At 34.4% G+C, this 19,772-nt stretch overlaps 3 protein-coding genes across 3 annotated transcripts; 1 reads left to right on the forward strand and 2 right to left on the reverse strand.

Annotated features, from left to right (window-relative positions):
• Nucleotides 1-277: 277 nt before the first annotated feature.
• Nucleotides 278-2,914, forward strand: LOC104238409 (uncharacterized). Its single transcript, XM_009792756.2, has 2 exons — nucleotides 278-457; nucleotides 2,270-2,914. The coding sequence occupies exons 1-2, from the start codon at nucleotides 278-280 to the stop codon at nucleotides 2,678-2,680; spliced, it is 591 nt and encodes a 196-aa protein (XP_009791058.2). The 3' UTR covers nucleotides 2,681-2,914.
• Nucleotides 2,915-11,816: 8,902 nt separating this feature from the next.
• On the reverse strand, nucleotides 11,817-14,138 carry LOC138889176 (uncharacterized). The gene is made up of 3 exons (XM_070172300.1): nucleotides 13,623-14,138; nucleotides 13,392-13,540; nucleotides 11,817-13,320 (listed from the first exon to the last, which is right to left on the reverse strand). The coding sequence occupies exons 2-3, from the start codon at nucleotides 13,484-13,486 to the stop codon at nucleotides 12,393-12,395; spliced, it is 1,023 nt and encodes a 340-aa protein (XP_070028401.1). The 5' UTR covers nucleotides 13,487-13,540; nucleotides 13,623-14,138; the 3' UTR covers nucleotides 11,817-12,392.
• A 1,975-nt stretch (nucleotides 14,139-16,113) lies between these two features.
• LOC104238408 (uncharacterized protein At2g23090-like) lies at nucleotides 16,114-18,418 on the reverse strand. The gene is made up of 3 exons (XM_009792755.2): nucleotides 18,130-18,418; nucleotides 17,989-18,029; nucleotides 16,114-16,413 (listed from the first exon to the last, which is right to left on the reverse strand). Exons 1-3 carry the CDS (start codon nucleotides 18,200-18,202, stop codon nucleotides 16,294-16,296), a joined length of 234 nt encoding a protein of 77 aa, XP_009791057.1. The 5' UTR covers nucleotides 18,203-18,418; the 3' UTR covers nucleotides 16,114-16,293.
• Between the last annotated feature and the right edge of the window lie 1,354 nt (nucleotides 18,419-19,772).

The raw sequence follows: 19,772 nt of genomic DNA on the forward strand, positions 1-19,772 counted from the left end.
AACATCCAATTACATGGCCAAAACCACCTGCGGCAAACAGCCTTGTATGCCATCGAACTTGACTCCCATACCTGCATCTCACGACACTCTTTTACGTTGTGCATTTTACAAGCTCTACTTACGCGCGCTTTATCAGGAAAAAGCATCCCCTTTGCAAGCACCGTTGGTCTAGACTCATCCCACATTGCTATCCGAATTTCATCAAAATCCCTTGTGAGAGCTTCCACATCCGGCACGGTTGGCAAGTTATCAATGTAAGGAATCTCCCTTGAATGAAATGGCACTTCAGACTCGTACACTATTCGTCTATGGGGGTCTCTCTTCAAATCAGGTCCTCCCTCCTCATCCTGCGCATCACCATCCTCACGAGGAAAGGGTGTCTCATCTCCGGATTCATCGGCATTGTTATCGTAATCACTGTTCTGTTCCTCACTCTGTGCATATGCCAGATCCCGATGTAATACGTCATTTTCGGGCAATTGAATGAGTACGAGTGGTTCAACTTGCTCGTTTTCACTGCACAACCAACAAAAATACAAGCTACTGAATTAATAAATGCTTTCCATATGGCTATATCACTTCACTTACATTTCGTAATGTGATGAAATTCCATGATGGACGTTTTCAATTAGGTGATGACTACCGGATGGGCCACTTGTAAAATTCATATCAGGCCAGTACCCCCTATTAAATATATGACCGTTAGTTCAAATTCAATACACCAAAAATATACTTAATTAACACAAATGAAAATTGAAGTTTACCACTCGTCTTGTGAATTATGGAAAGCAGGGTATACATTATTTTTTCGCTGCTCATTCGCCGGCGGTGATAAGTTTAAATCAAGGAAAACTCTTTCATTCGGAACCTGTCCAGCAAAAACTGCTCCAGAATAACCACCCGATGACTGGGGGTTATCCTAGTTTTTTGGAACGTCTTCGACCTTCAAGTACATCTCCAACATTGTGATTACAAGAAATTCCCGGCATTCATCCGGAGTCCTCAGAAAATCACTCAAAGTTTCATCATCGTCGATGTTAAACTCCGAGTAAAAGACAACCCCTTGCGGAGTGACGGAATACAGATATCTTCCGGTTACTTTAAGTATCACTGAACGTTTCCTCACACTCATTTTTTTGCATAACAACGATATCAATTTATCGTAGTCCATTGTAAGTTGCAATTTAACATAACACTGAGCAGGTAAACTGTAGCACACAGAGTTATTCTCCATCACAACCCCCTCCCCCCTCCTCCCCCCCGGTATAATAAAATCTTATTCTACGCTCTTCAGACATAATGAAAAAATGCTGGAGAATTAACAACAATAAACGTTTCAACAAGAGTATGGAAATGGCTAGCGGGGAAATTCTACGCTATACACCTTTTGAATGAATTTCTATACAATCCTAACCTCTTTATATAGAAAATGGCTAGCCGGGATTTATTTTTATATATAGCGCCCAAAAAGTGGGCACTATACACTTTTGAATTATTGAAGTCAAGAATTATTGGTGGGACCACGAAAAAGGTATATAGCGCCCAAATACTGGACGCTACACATAATATAGCGCCAGATTTTTGGGCGTTATACCTGTTAGTGTCAGCTTTTTATATATAGCGCCCAAATACTCGGCGCTATACATTAACGACACAGTTAACGTTAATGTATAGCGCCCAGTATTTGGGCGCTATATATAAAAATATCATTTTTTTACACTTATTAAGGTACTACTTGTCCAAAAGAACCACATTTTGATTCCGGACTCCTCTACTGCCTAGCGAGTGAGTCAATAGTGAAATGACGACATAATTGGCGGTCTTAAAAGTTGCAAAAAGGAATTTAGACGGAAAATTTTATTTTGTGTCTCATACAACTGATATTAGTTGTATGAGGCAATTTTTTTGTCTCATACAACTGAAATTTTTTTGGACCCAGAAGTGTAAGATTGGAGTTCACAAATTGGTGAGATAAAAAGGAGCCCCATACAACTAGTGTAAGTTGTATGAGATACAAAATAAAATTTCTCAATTTAGACACACGTCTTCGTATATTTGGAACTGTCATAAGTATCAGCCAATGGATGAGTCTCTATAGTTGGGTACTGAATCACATTCATTGTTTCCTTTCCCTTTCCTCAAAAACACCAAAAAATAACAAATAAAGAGAAGATAAGCTCAAAACCCCATAGCATCATCTTACACCACCCACCCCACCAAAAGTCGTAATTCTCACTCCCTATCATATACCCTTTTATTATCAGTATAGGAGCTGCTGATAATTTCTATTATTTCCAAAAATCGGGTGATAAAAATGGCGATTTCGGACAGAGTAGTGGGGAATTTGACAACGTTGTACTTATTGGTGATAGCTGGTATGAAGGCTTATGGATTGATGACTGGGCGGAGCTACGGCGGAGGATTTGTGCTGATTGTGTCCACAACTGTAGTAGGTATTATATTGATTTTGAGTCTGACGTATGACGTGTCACGTAAGGCTAGGTATGCGTTGACACGTAATCGTAATCTTCATCATCATCATCCTACTCAGCAGCTTTATCAGCCACGTCATCATTCCGACGAGTTGTGCCGAGGTGGCATATGTTGGCACGGCGTCGCCGTTAGGTCTCCCGCGTCTCAGGTTCGGTTCCGGCTTCCTCAACATCTGCAGCCTCGTTAGCAATTTTGCAAGAGCGGTAACAAAAGTTAAATTGAGTGATTTTGACTTGTTTTTTCACTGTAAGTCTGTAAATTAGTTTTGGATTTTATCTTTTTCAGCTCGAACATTGACAATTCTGGTGAAATTAGAGTAAATAGTGACCGGAAAGAGATATCAGCATCGCATTTTGGGCGTGTAAATGTAAATCTATCTATATTATTATAAAAGTGGAAAGTCCTTGGTTAAAAAGTTAAATTACTTAAATGCCTTTTTAAATATCCTAAATATTCTTACTTATAATTTTTTTTAAAACCCCTCTCATCCGAAAAGGTGCCTTTTCCTTCCAAAACAGGCGTCATTTAAGGTACAAACATGCGGCTAAAAACCAAACAAATAATGATCCTACGAGATTGTGGTATTATTTAAGGCTTAGAAGTTTTGAAAATCATATTACTTTCATACAATATAACAAATGGCATAGAGATCCAAAATTAGGATGAATAATTTTTTGAAGAAAGCTAAGTCAACAAGCATGTGTGTGCAGTAATATCTTTAATTTAGATTTTCCTTTTCTTCTTTTTCACTCCTTGATCTTTTGACTCCTTCTCTTAAAATATGGAGATAAAAAAGCAAATAAATGGAGGAGTTCATCACGCATCAAATATTTTTCTTCGATCGATAACTTAATGCCCTTCGTATAAAACTCTTATTTTCTTGTACCTTACATATATATTGGTTTTGTTTAGTATTTATTACCATAATATTAAGTTTTTGGTTTAGTTTATTTCCTTGATTTATTTTGGAGATTAAACAAGGGAAACTATAATAATTTATGTGGGGTATTTTTTTTCATGCATTTGTTAAAGATCAAAATTATTGTTTTGTATTAAATATATTTACGAATGAAAATTTACAAACTATAAAAAGGCAATATGAAAAAGTTACAAACTTTAGAAAGATATGCTCAACTTGCATTGTTTATTAAGGGTAAAGGCATGATAAAACACCTTAATAAATAGTATGTAGCATATCTTTATTAGGCAATTCTTACTCAAGAGAGTTTATGTAACTATATTTGTTTATTATTCTACAAACAAAATGTACTTTATTAAAAGATAAAGCTAAGTTATTACGAAGAAAGGAACTGAATGTATAGTTTTACGAAGGTGCTTATAAGTGACTGAAATTTAGAATATATGAGTGATCCTCAAGTAAAGAAACCGTAATAAAAATTTAAAAATAATTTAAAAGTGAATTGATTAGCAAGCTATTATATTATATTTTAGTGCAGAAATCTAAATAATATTAAAGCACTTGCTATTTTAAGTGAAAATAAAATAGTAAAAGAAATATAATATGAAAAAATAAATAGAAAAGAGATAGGCAGAGTATTTTTGTAATATATTTCTCTTTAAAATATCTATAGAAAATATAAACACTTAAAATATTTTTTTGCATCGAACTAAGCTTATTTTTATAAAGTCCAAATTTAAATAATAATTAATTGTATATAGACACACACGAAAACTTAAACATTTATATTGTAATATGATATTAACATGTTTTTCATATTTTCACTGTTTCTCGGATAATATTAACAATCATAGACTCTTGCCTCCATAAAGAATTCTCTCCTCAAAATATAAAAAGAGTAGACTGATCAAGATGTAACAGTTAGACTTTATTTTGCAATAATGCTTTATTCTTCAATATATTGGAAATAACTTTTTATAGATTAAAAAATGGACAATTTGTATTTTATGTATTTTGCTTGTGAGAAAGAAAAAAAGACATCTTTCAGTTAGCTGCCCATTTGTGTATTTATGAATAAATACTTTTTCAAGAAAATTCATACAAAAAACTTGAACAATTTTAAGTTGAATATATCAATTTAGATTTAAGATGATTGAGGACATATCCGGTAAAGTTTCTTCCTTTATTAGGCTGGATAAATAAGAAGCAACAACAACAACAACAACAACAACAATATAATCCCACAAGTGGGGTCTGGGGAGGGTAATATGTACCCAGACCTTACCCCTACCTCGAGGGGCAGAGAGACTGTTTCCAGGAGACCCTCGGCTCAAGAAAGCAACAAGAGACGATATATTAGTACTATCAATAGACTCATAATAACATAATATAACATAACATAAAATAACAAAATAACAGCAATATAAGAAATATAGGAAATACGAAAAAGATGGAAGGTATAATAATATCCAGCAGATAAAGCCCTGCATCAGTAACAACAATTATCATTTTCTTGTACTTACATACTTTTGTTTTTAACTTTTACTTTATTACTAACAAATTTTTTAATATCAACATTTATGTGATTGTTTAAAAACATAATACTTATTGAGATAGAGTACACGCGCAACGCGTGTGCTGAGAAACTAGTATATATATAAATGAGAGTGCTATTAGCGAAGTGCTTCCATTGGTGTTACACTGATGATACTGGAATTTCTTGAATTGATGTTTAAAAAAGGGCTGTTCAATAGACTAAGCTCCTCTTATGCGCAGGGTTTAGAATGGACTCTTATGCGCAGGGTTTAGAATGGGTCTATTGTATACTGCTTACTATTTCCGGCACTAAAACATGTGACCTCGTGGTCACAACAACTATACAGGTTAAGGCTCCCCTTAGAATTAATGTTTATTTTGTACTGTTTTCGAAAATACGTAGTATAGTACATATCAATGTATTTAGTGAAAAACAATTTGACGAATCCTTGGGCTCTGGTGTTTAAGAATTAGGCGGAGCTAGGAGGTTGCTTGAAGAGTACCACTACATCTATTCTGGTCTGTGGATAGGGAAGTTTGAACTATTAAACCTAATTTGACATCCAAAATGTAAAAATGCATTGTAAAAGAATTTGATAATTGAATATATATATATATATTTTATCGACTATACGGCAAAAAATATACATTTGTCGACATGCTTTATGCTCAAACGAACAACTAGTTAACCACCTTGTCCTTGTTTGAACATGAACATGGGCAGTTAACTTCTTTTTTCGGAGCATAGTAAATATTTTTAGAACAAAACTTTGTGCCAAATTTTAACTTAATTGTAAAAGCAGATGATAGTATAAATTATAGTATAGGTTGTCACTTAGTTACATAATTTTCCTATGAATTTAATATACAAGATTTTGAGAAATGCATTTAATATACCAAATTTAATACTATTAAAGTTCAGATTTTGGACTTCCAAACAACATGCATTAAATAATTTATGTGTATTTTTCTTGTTTGCAACTTGTCGTTGATAAATATCTTGTATTCAATTTGAGAACATTTAGTTGTTGGTTCTTTGGTTGGTGCCATAAAAACCAAATCACTAATAGGTGTGTTTGGTATGACAGTATATTTTATTTAAAATATGTTTTTTTAAATTTGGTTATTTTAATTGGAATGTTTTTTTCCAAGGAATGAAGAAAAATAATTTTTATCAATCCGAATTTATTTTATTTTTAAATTTATATCATTTGCTTCAATTAAAGACTTTCTATTAAAGTATAAAGGGGCATATTAGTCATTTCTCATTAAGCTGTTAGTTGTTAAGTTAGTTAGATTATCAGGTAATTAGGTAATTAGTGATACTATTTAAAGAGACGTTAAGCTCTATGTAATACCACGGTTTTCATTCTTTCAATACAAGCAGATACATTCTCTTCCTCTCTAGATTCTCCTCTGTACTTCATCTTCTCCATATCAATTCTATATCTTTTTTACATTGAATTACAACACTTTCTTTGTCAACCAACCTACAACACTAAAAAATAATATTAAAGTACTATATTCATAAACCATACCTTATGGCCTACACTTGTATGATTATCCTGTATAGCCAAATTTTTATCCCAGCCCAACACTAGTAAATGGTCTAAACAATATTTCTCAATATAATAAACATTTTCCGCAAGATTATTGTTCAAGAAAAGAATTTTCTTCCATACCAAATGCACCCGGGTAAATTATACATGGCGTTTTCTTTTGTGTATCAAATTGGTTAATCGTGAACGTTAGCAGAGTTACACAATAACATACTCCTTAAAAATTAGAAATAGACAAACTAATACAAAACTAAATTGTTGTAATTTCCAATAAAAGTCATCGAAAATTCATCTAAAACTCAATTACATAAACAAGTGAGATAAGTTGAAGGATTCATTTAAAACAAAAGAAGGCCAGTGAAAATGTGAAACTTGAACAATACAGAAGAAGTGGGGTAAAAGACCAAATATGTTCGACCTTTCGGTGAATAGTTTTGAAGTAATAGCTTCAAAATTCACTATGGAACTTTGATGGCTCGCTTCGCTCGTCCATTGCGCGTCTCGTGGCTACTATGTTATCCTTAGCTAAAAAGATCATAACTTTTTGTAAAAATATCTAAATAACGAATGGTTCAAAACATTAAAACTAGACTCAAAGAGTTTTAATTTGATATATAATGCACAACATAACTCTATATATTGCGGGAGCTGTAATCTTAATTGTGCGTGCATAGTATATTTACTTTTATCTTTCAATCAACATTGTTGTAACAAATAAGTATTACAAGTGGCAAACAAATACGTTTCTTTGCAACATCATTTAATTCTACCTCTCATGAAGATGTAGGTTCTTGTAAAAGTGAAGACTGAAGTTTCTCAATTAAAACTCGACTCTCTGATATCAACCAAAGAATCCAACAATATTTATTTTTCTTTCCTAGGCAAATTTCTTCACTTTGTGTAAATTACTACTTTTAGAACAGTTCAAAGCAGTTCCAGAATCCAATTATCATTGGTAGGGGTGTACAAAGAAAACCGACAAATCGCACCAAATCGATAATCCGAGTCAAATCGAGAAAAAAAAAACGATTATGGTTTGGTTTGATTAGGTTTGGTATTAGAAAAAAACCCGACAATTATTAGTTTGGTTTGGTTTTAACTAAAAAAAGTCAAACCGAAACCAAACCAACCCGACATTACATGTATACAAGTTTTAAAAATATTTTATACATAAAAAAATTATTGTAATATAATTTATAAATATAATTTAAACTCTTTAATAGTTCTCCCTTTTAATGTATTATTCAAGCTTGAACTTAGAACTTTTGAATGGTCAAATATGTTTTATAACCCATAAAAGTTAGTAACTCAAATAAAGCCAAAGCAAAATCAAATCAATACTACTGCTAAAAAAAATCAATTTAATACTAGAAATAACAATAGTATTGGATATTTATTTTTTTAGTCTCACATTGATTTAGATAGTGAAAATGCATAATTCACTTTTAATATTATTTAGTCATGTAATTAATACTTAGTACTTATTAGTCGCACTTATTTTTAACATGACTTTGTACTTTTAGATTATGTTTATTTTTATTATGGCTTATTAATTAGAAATATTTATTTTATGTGATTTGTTGAGTATTTTAGTATAATTATGACTCCTCGCACATTATTTTTGTATTATTTTATTGGGTAACATCTTATATAGTTTTATCCTACTAGGACCTAAGAAATATTAGAGCACAAATTATAAATTTTATGCTATGAAGATTTTGTCGGGAAAAAAACCGAAAAACCCAAGAAAACCGAAAAATCCGAGAAAAATCGTGATTGGAAAACCCGACTTTTGTTGGTTTGGTTTGGTTTATAAATTTAAAAATCCGAGACAATTGGATTGGTTTGGTAATTGAAAAATCCAAACCAACCCGGCATATGTACACTCTTAATCATTGGGATTGAGTCTAGAGGTACTTCGAATGGGTGGTATCAACGAGACCGAAACTGAAATAGTGCCATTTTTGGCACAAAATACGTTTCTACTGTTAAAAAAAAAGTTACATTTCTACATAAATTTTAATTTAACGAAAAGTTAGCCGTTAAAGTTAAATGCAGTATTATACTGCGTTTTATTAAAAAATTAATTTTTTTATAGGAAAATACATTACAATACTGCATTTCCCTATAAATAAATATAGGGCCCCTATATTATACTGTGTTTAATTAAATCCCTATATTTTATTATAGGAAAACGCATTACAATACTGCGTTTAAGGAAAACACAGTATTGTAATACGTTTTCCTATAATAAAATATAGGGCCCCTTTTTCTTCCCTAAAATCACGACAGAACCTCCATTTTTTAAAAAACAATCCCCACCACTGCTGGTCCCCCCTACCCCCACGAATTAAAAAAAATCTTGGGCCCACCCATCACACAAAAAGTGAAGAGTGTAGGTCCTCACACAGCACAAGCCTTGGATTTCTTCTTTCGGGTTCAAAAATTCGATTTGGATCTATTTCAAAAAACTTAAATCGAGGTATTTCGATTTTGTTTATGTCGATACTCGTAGAGCATATGCATATTTGTTTGTTGAATGTGTTTCCACGTTGATTTGTGTTATGTTTGTGTTTAAATTTGTATGTTATTTTTACCCGGATTGAATTATTAGCCTTGGGACAAAAAATAGTTAAAACTTGATAAATAATTTTTATTGTTAATGTTATGTTTTTATTTGCTTAAATAATAAATAAATATTATTTATTTAGTTTGTTGTTCATATGTATGTTATGTTTGTTGTTTTTATATGTAATAGTGGCCTTTTAGCGTAGTAAAATATGGAGCCTTTTAACGTAGTAAAATATAGATTCTTTTAGCGTAGTAAAATATAGAGCCTTTTAGCATAGAGTTTCTGTAGTTTAAGTATGTACTAACTACAAACTCTATCCAATTACACTTTACAAAATTAATTATTTAATTTATAAAAATAAACTTACAAAACTAACAAATTAATATATGTTGTCAAATTAACTCAAATATCGAGCCTGAAACCCATAGATAATTACTCAGTCCAATTCAATAATTAATTATTTAATTTATTAAACTAACAAAATTTTAAACTTATTGAAATTGACACACATAATAATTAAGGATAACTTGGTGCTGCTAGGCCTCAAATATCGAGCCTGGAACCCATAGATAATTACTAATTAAGTGTAGTTTGGTGCAACCGGGCCTCGAATATCGAGCCTGGAACCTATAGATAATTACTCAGTCCAATTAAAAAAATAATTATTTAATTTATTAAACTAACAAAATTCTAAAAATATTGAAATTGACACACATAATAATTAATGATAACTTGGTACAACCGGGCATCAAATATCGAGCCTGAACCCATAGATAATTACTCAGTCTAATTAAATAATTAATTATTTAATTTATTAAACTAACAAAATTCTAAAAATGCTGAAATTGACACACATAATAATTAAGGATAACTTGGTGCAACCGGGCCTCAAATATCGAGCCTGGAACCCATAGATAATTACTCAGTCCAATTAAATAATTAATTTATTTAATTTATTAAACTAACAAAATTTTAAAAATGTTGAAATTGACACACATAATAATTAACGATAACTTGGTACAACCAGGCCTCAAATATCGAGCCTGGAACCCATAAATAATTACTCAGTCCAATTAAAAAAATAATTATTTAATTTATTAAACTAACAAAATTCTAAAAATGTTGAAATTGACACACATAATAATTAAGGATAACTTGGTGTAACCGGACCTCAAATATCGAGCCTGGAATCCAAAGATAATTACTCAGTCTAATTAAATAATTAATAATTTAATTTATTAAACTAACAAAATTCTAAAAATGTTAAAATTGACACACATAATAATTAAGGATAACTTGGTGCTATCGGGCCTTAAATATCGAGCCTGGAATCCATAGATAATTACTCAGTCCAAATTAAATAATATTTAATTTATTAAACTAACAAAATTCTAAAAATGTTGATTTTGACACACATAATAATTAAGGATAACTTGGTGTTACCGGGCCTCAAATATCGAGCCTGGAACCCATAGATAATTACTTAGTCCAATTAAATAATTAATTATTTAATTTATTATAACACAAACACACAATTAATATTATTTAAATTACAGTGGACGACATGGACTTGCTGCCCGTGCATCCTGGACTAGTCGAGGATCAGATATTAGTGTTGCAGGGCGACCATAGGTCCTCCCATGTATAGAAGGGACATCTATTGGATTAGACTCTCCGCACCAGGAGACCTGACGATTTGTGGGACTTCTTGAGACAGCGACATTTCCATCCCCGCGTAGTCGAGCGCCTAGAGTCTACGGGCTTCTTTACGATTTTTCGGATTGAGCGGATGCAGCTTGATTGGTCTTTCATCACGACGTTGATAGAACGGTGGTGACCGGAGACGCACACTTTTCACTTGCCCACTGGAGAGGCCACCATCACGCTTGAGGATGTTCAGGTTTTGTATGGGCTGCGTGTAGATGGACTGGCCGTTGCACTGCCCTAGTACATGAGAGCTATGACGCGTCCCCAGTATTTGGATTTGATGGGGCAGTATACTGGTTACATACCACAGGGTGAGGCTGCACTTAGAGGGGGCAGTCGCGTTTCTATGACAGCTATCACAGAACATATGGAGGTATTGCACCCAGATATACCGGCGAGATAGAGGCTATCCATATTGAGCGGTATACGAGGTTGGCGCTGCTCCGTCTTTTTGGGGGTGTCTTGTTCCTGAACACTTCGGACAATCTAGTGAGTATGCGCTTTCTGCATCATCTGCAGTCGCTAGATGAGTTACCCCGGTACAGTTGGGGTGCTGCTATTCTAGCATACATGTACAGGAGTATATGCCGGGCGAGCATGGACAACCAGGTGGACATATGTGGATTTCTGCCGCTTTTACAAGTGACAACATTTTCGAATACTCTATTCATTACTCCGAATTCTATATGGTCAAAATGACTCTTAAATTTTACGTCAACCTTTTATCTTAGGTTTGGGCCTAGCAGCGGATCCTGTCGTTGCAACCCCCTCTACCACCACTAGAGCCGGGTGTAGCACCTCCGTTTCTCCCTCTAGCTACGAGGTGGGTTCTCCGGTCGTGATCGTACTGTAAAAATGAATGTCAATGTGCTTGCCTCCTGTACCTTTCAAATCTTCTCATGGGTATTGGCATAAATTGAACACCCCTGTCCATCAATGCTGACGCAGCTCCATGCCTTTCAACTAACCTCTCCGCACTCTGTTTGAATGTCATGCGGACCATGGCAGTGACAGGCAATCCACGGGCAGACTTCAACAAGCCGTTGAACGACTCCGACACATTTGTAGTCAGGGCTCCACATCGTCTGCTGCCATCATCATGCAATGTCCACATGTGAAGCTCATGTCCCATCAGCCAAGTATAGGCTCGTGGATCTAACTGCCGGATCGCTTCCATGCGCCTCATGAATTTGCACTGCTGGTGCTCAGTTGCAGCCATCCACATTAAGTCATGCAAGGCCTTGTCAGGATATTTCTTCTGGAAATTGGCCTTCAGGTGCCTTACACAGTAACAGTGGTATGCATAGGGTTCCTGCCATTCAGGCAAGTGTCGTACAGAACTTAAAATACCACCATGTCGATAAGATATTAGACAAATACCTGAACGCTGTTTGACAAGGTGCTGCTTCAAGTGGTTCAAAAAAAGCATCCACGTCTCTTCGCTTTCGTTGGCACAAATGGTAAAAGCAAGTGGAAATATTTGTCTGTTGGCATCTACTGCAACTGCAATCAAAATCTTAATATCATACTTTCCATATACATGAGTACCGTCTATGGAAATTACAGGACGACAATGCACAAAACCATCAATTGCTGGTTTAAATGACTAGAACACATAGTTGAAAATATATTCGGGTTTGTCCGGACTCCGCTCACGCCTCCATTCAACAACAGTCCCGGGGTTGACGTGTTGCAGTGCGGCCATGTACCTGGGCAGAGATGAAAAAGACTTATCCCAGTCGCCATAAATAAGTTCAAAGACACGTTTGCGACCGAGATATGCCTTTCTTTTGGTTATAGTACAACCATACTCCCGGTGGACGGCTGTAATATATTCTTTAATCTTGAACCTAATGGACACTTTCAAATATGGAATCAAGACTAGATAAATCAAGTCCACATCCAGGTTGAAGTGATTCTCATTGAATGTGTGCATTTCACATCTGTGGGTGCTAACAAATTTACCCACTTTCCACAAACCTGATTTCTTCTTGCTGGCACGCAACATCCAATGACAACCCGTAAAGTCTCTACAGCATACAACCTTGTATACCTCCGTAGTTGACACACTTACAGTCATCTCACGACACTCTCTTACACTATAGATTTTTACATCCCTAATTAGGCGAGCCTTATCGGGGAAATACATGCCCTTTGCCAGCACTGTTGGTCTAGACTCATCCCATATCGCTGACCGAATTTCGTCATCATCCCTTGTGAGGGCATCCACGTCTGGCATACTTGGCAAATTATCAAGGTAGGGAATATTCCGCTCATGAAATGGCATGTGGGACTCGTACACTCTTGGTCTAGCAGGAGGCGGAGGAGCATGCTCCCTCGTCAGCTCAGGTTCGACATCCACTTCCTCCTCGTCATCACCCTCATCAGGGAAGGGTGTGTCATCTCCAGACTCATCCGCATTGTTGTCATAATCACTATCATCTTCTTGACTCTGCGCATCTACCAAATCACGAGTCAGTACATCGTCTATGGGCAGCTGTGTGAGGTCAGGAACATTAAGATGCTCGTTTTCACTGCACAAAAAGAACAAAATGATAAGCTACCCAACTAGATAAATACTTTATATATAGCTATATTTACTTACAAGTTGTGTTGTCTTGACGTTTCATGATGGATATTTTCTTGTTGGTGATGACTCCCGGATGGACCACCGTAGTCCAATACGCCAGAACTACGCATATTCCAACTAGGGCAGGATCATAACTTGTAAAATTCATATTCGGACGGTACCCCCTATGAAAAATATGACTGTTAATACAAATCCAATTAAAACATAAAATAAACATCGCTAAATCGTAGAAAAATTGAAGTTTACCAGTCGTCTTGTGGATTATATAAAGTCGAAAAATTATTTTTTGGCTGCTCATTCGCCGGTGGTGACAAGTTTAAATCAAGGCAAGCTCTTTCATCAGCAATCTGTCCGGCAAAAACTGCTCCAGAATAACCACTCGATGACTGGGTTTTATCCCTACTATGCACGCCCTCATTATTAGGAACGTCTTCAACCTTGACGTACATTTCCAATAATTTTATTACAACAAAATTCCCTGTATTCATCCGGAATCCACAAAAAATCTCTAAGAGTTTCATCATCTTCAATGTTAAACTCAGAATAATAAGCAAACCCCTGCGGAGTCAATGCATACGGAAATCTATCGGTTACTTTAAGGTTAACCGAACGTTTCCTCACACTCATTTTTTTACGTAACAATGATATCAATTTATCGTACTCCATTGTAAGCGGCAATTTAACATTACACTGTGGAGGTGAGCTATACCTCACAGAGTTATTCTGCAGCACAACCTCACCCCCCTCCCCCCCCCCCCCTAATATAATGAAACCCTTATTTTTGGCTCTTCAGACATTATAAAAAAATGATTGATAAGAAGAAGAGAGAAGTATGAACGAAAGTTTGAAAGAAAGTTTTGAATGGATTTTCATAAAATTCAAACGCCTTTAAATAAGACAAGTCCAATCTTGGGGTGCAGAATATTTTTATGTAAAACGCAGTACAATATCACGTTTTATGTATTTGAATTATTGTTATGTCAGTTATTCGCATAACACTTATTGGTGAGCCCAAAAATTAGTGTAAAATGCAGTATAAAAATACGTTTCAGTGTAAAATGCAGTATTATACTACGTTTTGCACTAAAGAAATAAATATTCTCTGCAGTCCCACATAACTTTATTAAGGTGGGCCCAAATTTTATAGGGAAATGCAGTACAATACTGCATTTAAGGAAAACGCAGTATTGTAATGCGTTTTCCTATAAAAAATAATTTTTTTTAATAAAACGCAGTATAATACTGTGTTTAACTTTAACGGCTAACTTTCCATTAAAGTAAAACACAGTATTATACTGCGTTTTATGTAGAAATGTAACTTTTTTTAAAACAATAGAAACGTATTTTGTGCCAAAAATGACACTATTTCAGTTACTAAAGGCTATGTAAGCACTCTCTCTAGTTCTGTACGTTACACATTTAGATTAGTGTTAAAACATGTCCTGTTTCAATAAAAATATAATGTTCTGCTAGATAATACCTAGATTTACCCAAATCTAGATCTCATAAGTCATAACCATCATCTTCGGTAATTCTTTTAAATGTGAAAAGCTATAAGGATCCCGTCGTCACAATATTTTCAATAGCAGAAGTTGTTGAATATATTACTTCTGAGAAGGAACAAAAGAAAATAGAAGATGAGCACTAGTTTAAGCATATAGTGATATTGGACACTATACTAAATGTTTGGGAAAATGTCCAAATTTATCCCTCTACTTTTGAATATTGTCTACATCTAACTTTTGTTATATAATTCGGTCATATTTATCCCTACCGTTATACAATCTGGCCAAATTTATCCTCACCATCAGCAAACTTTTAAAAATTACCCTTCAGTCCGTCAGTTGACCTAGAATCTCCCAAATTATTTTAGCTAAATCATTTATTCTTCTTCTTCTTGATCCACTATCTTAAAAATAGTTGACATTTACCGACTTTCTTAATTGGAAAAAAGAAATAAGAGAAAGAAATATTAAAATAATGTAGCTGTTAGCAAACAAAGTATAGTAAAATGAAGAATCTAAATTAGATAGCTTATCTAAATTCCAAAAGTATTTACAATACCCTAGCTTTAATAAATTTGTTCAACAAAAGGTATGGAGACTTAGCAAGTATTAGAGATAGAAGTTGAAGTTCCTGGAAGACTTTTCATTGTTGAATTTAACTTTGCTTCAATCAAATGCCTACGCATTGTGCACTCCTAAATTAGTCCACTGAATACTAACTAAACAATTACAAAATACATTCGAATGTATATGTAACAACATGATGAGCAACCGCATATAATACATGACAAATAGACCCGCAAAATTTTAAAGTGTGTTTACGATTGAAAAATTATAGAAATTTTAAATCAATTCCAAAACCATTATCACAAGAAGAGAAGTGGGTGCAATGGTAATTAAAAATATCCATGAATAATTTGTATAGTTTAGAACCTTTAGAATTCACATTATAATAGTTTCTGAAAATAGTGAATCAATAAGAACAAATGATTTAAATAAAAAAGAGATTTGGGAGATTTTGGGTTACAACGGGCTGAGGAATAATTTTTTAAAAGTTTACTGATGGTAGGGATAAGTTTAGCCGGATAGTATAACGGTGGGGTAAATTTGACCGAATAGTATAACAGAGATTAAATATAGACAATATCCGAAAGTAGAGGGGTAAATTTGGACCTTTTCCCTAAATGTTTAGAACTAGTAACAGCAAATAATCCACCAGTATTGAAAAGGTATAGCAATATGAGAGGAGGCAGTTATTATAAGCATTTTTCACAAAGAGTTCCAAACTAAGTAGCCATCAACAGTTTGAAGTAGAACTAAGCAAACAACTTTGGAACAGATTCAAACTTTATCATGGTTGATAGATTTAGAAACATAGTTGGAAGCCCGTCTATAGGTTTCCGAAATGCAAATCACTTCTTGAGATGAGGAAAACATGCATAGACATCAGCTTTGGGATGTTTTGCTTCAGCATGTTCTCTGCACTTAACTTCAGAAGTGGTGCAAATGAATGTCTGCATGCACACCTTGCACTGCATTTTGACAATTAGCAAACATTAGGAGATATGAATAACAGTGTTTAGCTTGCATCTTCTTTGTTTACCATCTTGTTTCTTTATTCCCTTTGGCCCGTGGAAAGGGGGATAATTTCAGCAAGAATTAGTTCTTTGATTGGACAGGCTTATGTGTTTTCATACCATAAACCCCCCGGCTCTAATTCCCCGGATAAACTTGAAATATCAAACCAAATGGCACAACACCACATCAGAAGAAAATGCATAATAAATCTATGTCATGCTTCTCCATTTCATTAACTGCCTTCTATCCCCCTTTAACAGGCAAAGTATTTATACTTTTCTTTCTTAAGGTTTAACAAAACAAACCCTTCGTCGCTAAAGGTTAACAGTCTTCTAAACATAGGGCTAACTTTTTTAAGCAGCATACATGCACTTTTTTAAAAAAATTTTTTAGAAAAGGGTGAGTAACGCACACACTCTCTGACTCGACTTTTCCTGTAGTTTGACTTTATAGAAAACAATAATCGTGAAAGCTAATTGATGCTATTTAGTTCATTCTACCTCATACGTGACACACGAAGTAGGCTTCAAGGTTTTGTGAATTGCAAGAATGCATTTCTAATAAAGTAGTAATAACATCCATTTTCTAAACATCAGGCCAACCAATTGGCACAGTACTATATCAGACGAAAATGAATGCTAAAATCTTTGTCACACTTCTCTATTTCCTTAACTGCCTTTAACATGCAAAATTTTGACTTTTTTTTCTTTCCAAAAATTTTACAAAACAAATTCTGTCACTAAAGGTTAAACGTTTTCTAAAGACAGGGCCAACCATTTTCAGCGACGTATGTGCACTCTCTGACTTGATCTCCATTTCTAGCAGAACTAAGACAGAACGTTTGAGGCTACAGAAAACAATAATCGTGAGGGCTAATTGCTGCTATCTAAACATGATTAAGATAAATTTTTCTACCTCATCCGCGTTAGACAAAGCAGGCTTTCAGGTTTACTAAATTGCAAGAATGCATTTCTCATAAACCAGTAATAACATCCTTGCTTAAAAGTTTGACAAAAACTAGATCAGCCAAACCCTATGGAAAGTGCAAAAACTAACACACTTTTTTCATCAGAGAATTACTAGTCCTCCTATAAATAATAAAGTTTGCCGTGTAACTGGCAACTGTGTCATATCTAAACACAATTTTAGCTATTAATTCAGCTCCTCTAAGATGATGTGAGGCAATAGCTTAGCGTGTAAACATAATCCATTAACAAGATATCAACAAATTACAGCACCCAAATTCCCCTTTACAGTCCTAGAAACAGATCTGAACAAATCTAAGGTCTAAACTACAAATCTTCATGTAATCGACTTATCCAATTAAAAAGTCCATAACTTTACCAAGTTGGGTCAATTAAAAACCCTTGTTAAGTGCCACAACCCCCCCCCCCAAAAGGGGGGGGGGGAGGAGAGGACAGACACCCATATGTGAACCTTAGATTATTAAGCTGGTTGAGAAGAATTCTAGATATAATTGATAATTACTCCAAAATAAGAGAAAATTTGGGTATTTAATTAACAAAAACCTGGATACTCATGGCCTTCTTGTTAGCCTCAAGCTGGCTTCCTGCGCAGGCACCATAAATCCATAATCTTAATTAGCTAATGAAAATTTGATTTTGAAATTCTAAATATACAAACAAAAAAAAAACATAAACAAGCATTACCCTTTTGGCCTTTCATCTTTTCAGCGTTCTTTTCACGAGCCATCTTTGCCTTTTGGCCATTGCCTCCACCCATAGCTTTGATTTATTCTTTGATCTCTTCTCCTATACAAAAATAAGGTTTTTTTTTTAGTTGTTTTTTGAGGACTGGGCTTTAGAGGAACCCTTTTATATATACAAAAGTAGAAGTGAGAATTTAGGGTAGTTGGGTGGTGAATTAAATGGAATTATGGGTGTGGTTAAGGGGGGGCTGAGAGGAGAAGAAAAAAGACGGATATTGGAAATCCACACGAAACTGCAATTCACTGTTCTACGCGTTATTTTTATGCAATGTTGCAAAACGTTACTTTCTTTGTCTTTTTTATTCTTTTTTCTTTTGTAGGAAGCACAAATTTTAAATTAAGGTTAAAAAATTAAACGTTGTTATAAAATAAAGACGGTAAAGTAAAGACAAGTATAGAGAGAAACCGTTATATTATTCGAATTCAAACTGATGTACATAATGAACTGAAATCTCTTCTATTTATAGAAGAAAGGAAGCTGTTGTGTAAGTTGCTACTATACCAGATATGGATAATCTTCTATACCGGGGGTAATGTTTATTCATAACTGGGTACTGAAAGGATAAGCTTATTATACCCGGTATGGATAATCTTCTACCGGGATAATGTTTATCCATAACTGGGTACTGAAAGGATAAGCTTATTATACCCGGTATGGATAATCTTCTACCGGGGATAATATTTATCCATAACCGGGTACCGAAGTGATAAGCTTCCTGAAGAAGCTTATTTCCAATAGAGTACTAAATAGATAAACATATTTACGGTGGAGTCCTATATGGATAAGCTTCTTCAGGAAGCTTATTTACAACGGAGTACTAAATGAACATCCATAATATAATATATTTATAACACTCCCCTTGAATGTTCATTAAAAGATAATGTGCCTCATTAAAACCTTACTGGAAAAAACCACGTGGGAAAAAAATTCCAGTGAAGGAAAAAGAGTACACATATTTAGTAAGACGCATTGTTAGGTGCCTCATTAAAAACCTTATAAGGAAAACCCCATGGGAAAAAACCTTAGTAAGGGAAAAAGAGTGCATCGCGTATTTTACTCCCCTGATGAAAACCTTGTTTCAAATATTTGAGTCTCTGCATTCCAATCTTGTATACCATCTTCTCAAAAGTTGAAGTTGGCAAAGATTTAGTGAATAAATCTGCTGGATTATCACTTGAACGGATTTGTTGCACATCAATGTCACCACTTTTCTGAAGATCGTGTGTGTAGAATAATTTTGGTGAAATGTGCTTCGTTCTATCTCCTTTTATAAATCCTCCCTTCAATTGGGCTATGCATGCAGCATTGTCTTCGTATAAAATTGTGGGTCTTTTCTCACATTCCAAACCACATTTTTCTCGAATAAAATGAATTATTGATCTCAACCATACGCATTCCCTACTTGCTTCATGAATAGCTATTATCTCAGCGTGATTTGAAGAAGTAGCAACAATAGATTGCTTTGTGGAGCGCCATGATATGATAGTACCTCCATATGTAAATACGTAGCCGGTTTGAGATCGAGCTTTATGGGGATCAGATAAATAACCTGCATCTGCATAACCAACAAGGTCTGCACTATC

This window comes from Nicotiana sylvestris, chromosome 4 (genome assembly GCF_000393655.2).
Source record: "Nicotiana sylvestris chromosome 4, ASM39365v2, whole genome shotgun sequence".
Taxonomy (NCBI): Eukaryota; Viridiplantae; Streptophyta; class Magnoliopsida; order Solanales; family Solanaceae; genus Nicotiana; species Nicotiana sylvestris.

Excerpts from the sequence above, each read along its gene's own strand:
- LOC104238409 (XM_009792756.2), top strand. The coding sequence starts at position 278 with ATGGCACTTCAGACTCGTACACTATTCGTCTATGGGGGTCTCTCTTCA. Across the intron at positions 458-2,269 it reads TGCATATGCCAGATCCCGAT|GAGCTGCTGATAATTTCTAT; the intron begins GTAATACGTCAT and ends TTATCAGTATAG.
- LOC104238408 (XM_009792755.2), bottom strand. The coding sequence starts at position 18,202 with ATGGGTGGAGGCAATGGCCAAAAGGCAAAGATGGCTCGTGAAAAGAAC. Across the intron at positions 18,030-18,129 it reads AAAGATGAAAGGCCAAAAGG|GAAGCCAGCTTGAGGCTAAC; the intron begins GTAATGCTTGTT and ends GTGCCTGCGCAG. Across the intron at positions 16,414-17,988 it reads AGAAGGCCATGAGTATCCAG|TGCAAGGTGTGCATGCAGAC; the intron begins GTTTTTGTTAAT and ends GTCAAAATGCAG.
- LOC138889176 (XM_070172300.1), bottom strand. The coding sequence starts at position 13,486 with ATGCGTAGTTCTGGCGTATTGGACTACGGTGGTCCATCCGGGAGTCAT. Across the intron at positions 13,321-13,391 it reads ACGTCAAGACAACACAACTT|TGAAAACGAGCATCTTAATG; the intron begins GTAAGTAAATAT and ends CTTTTTGTGCAG.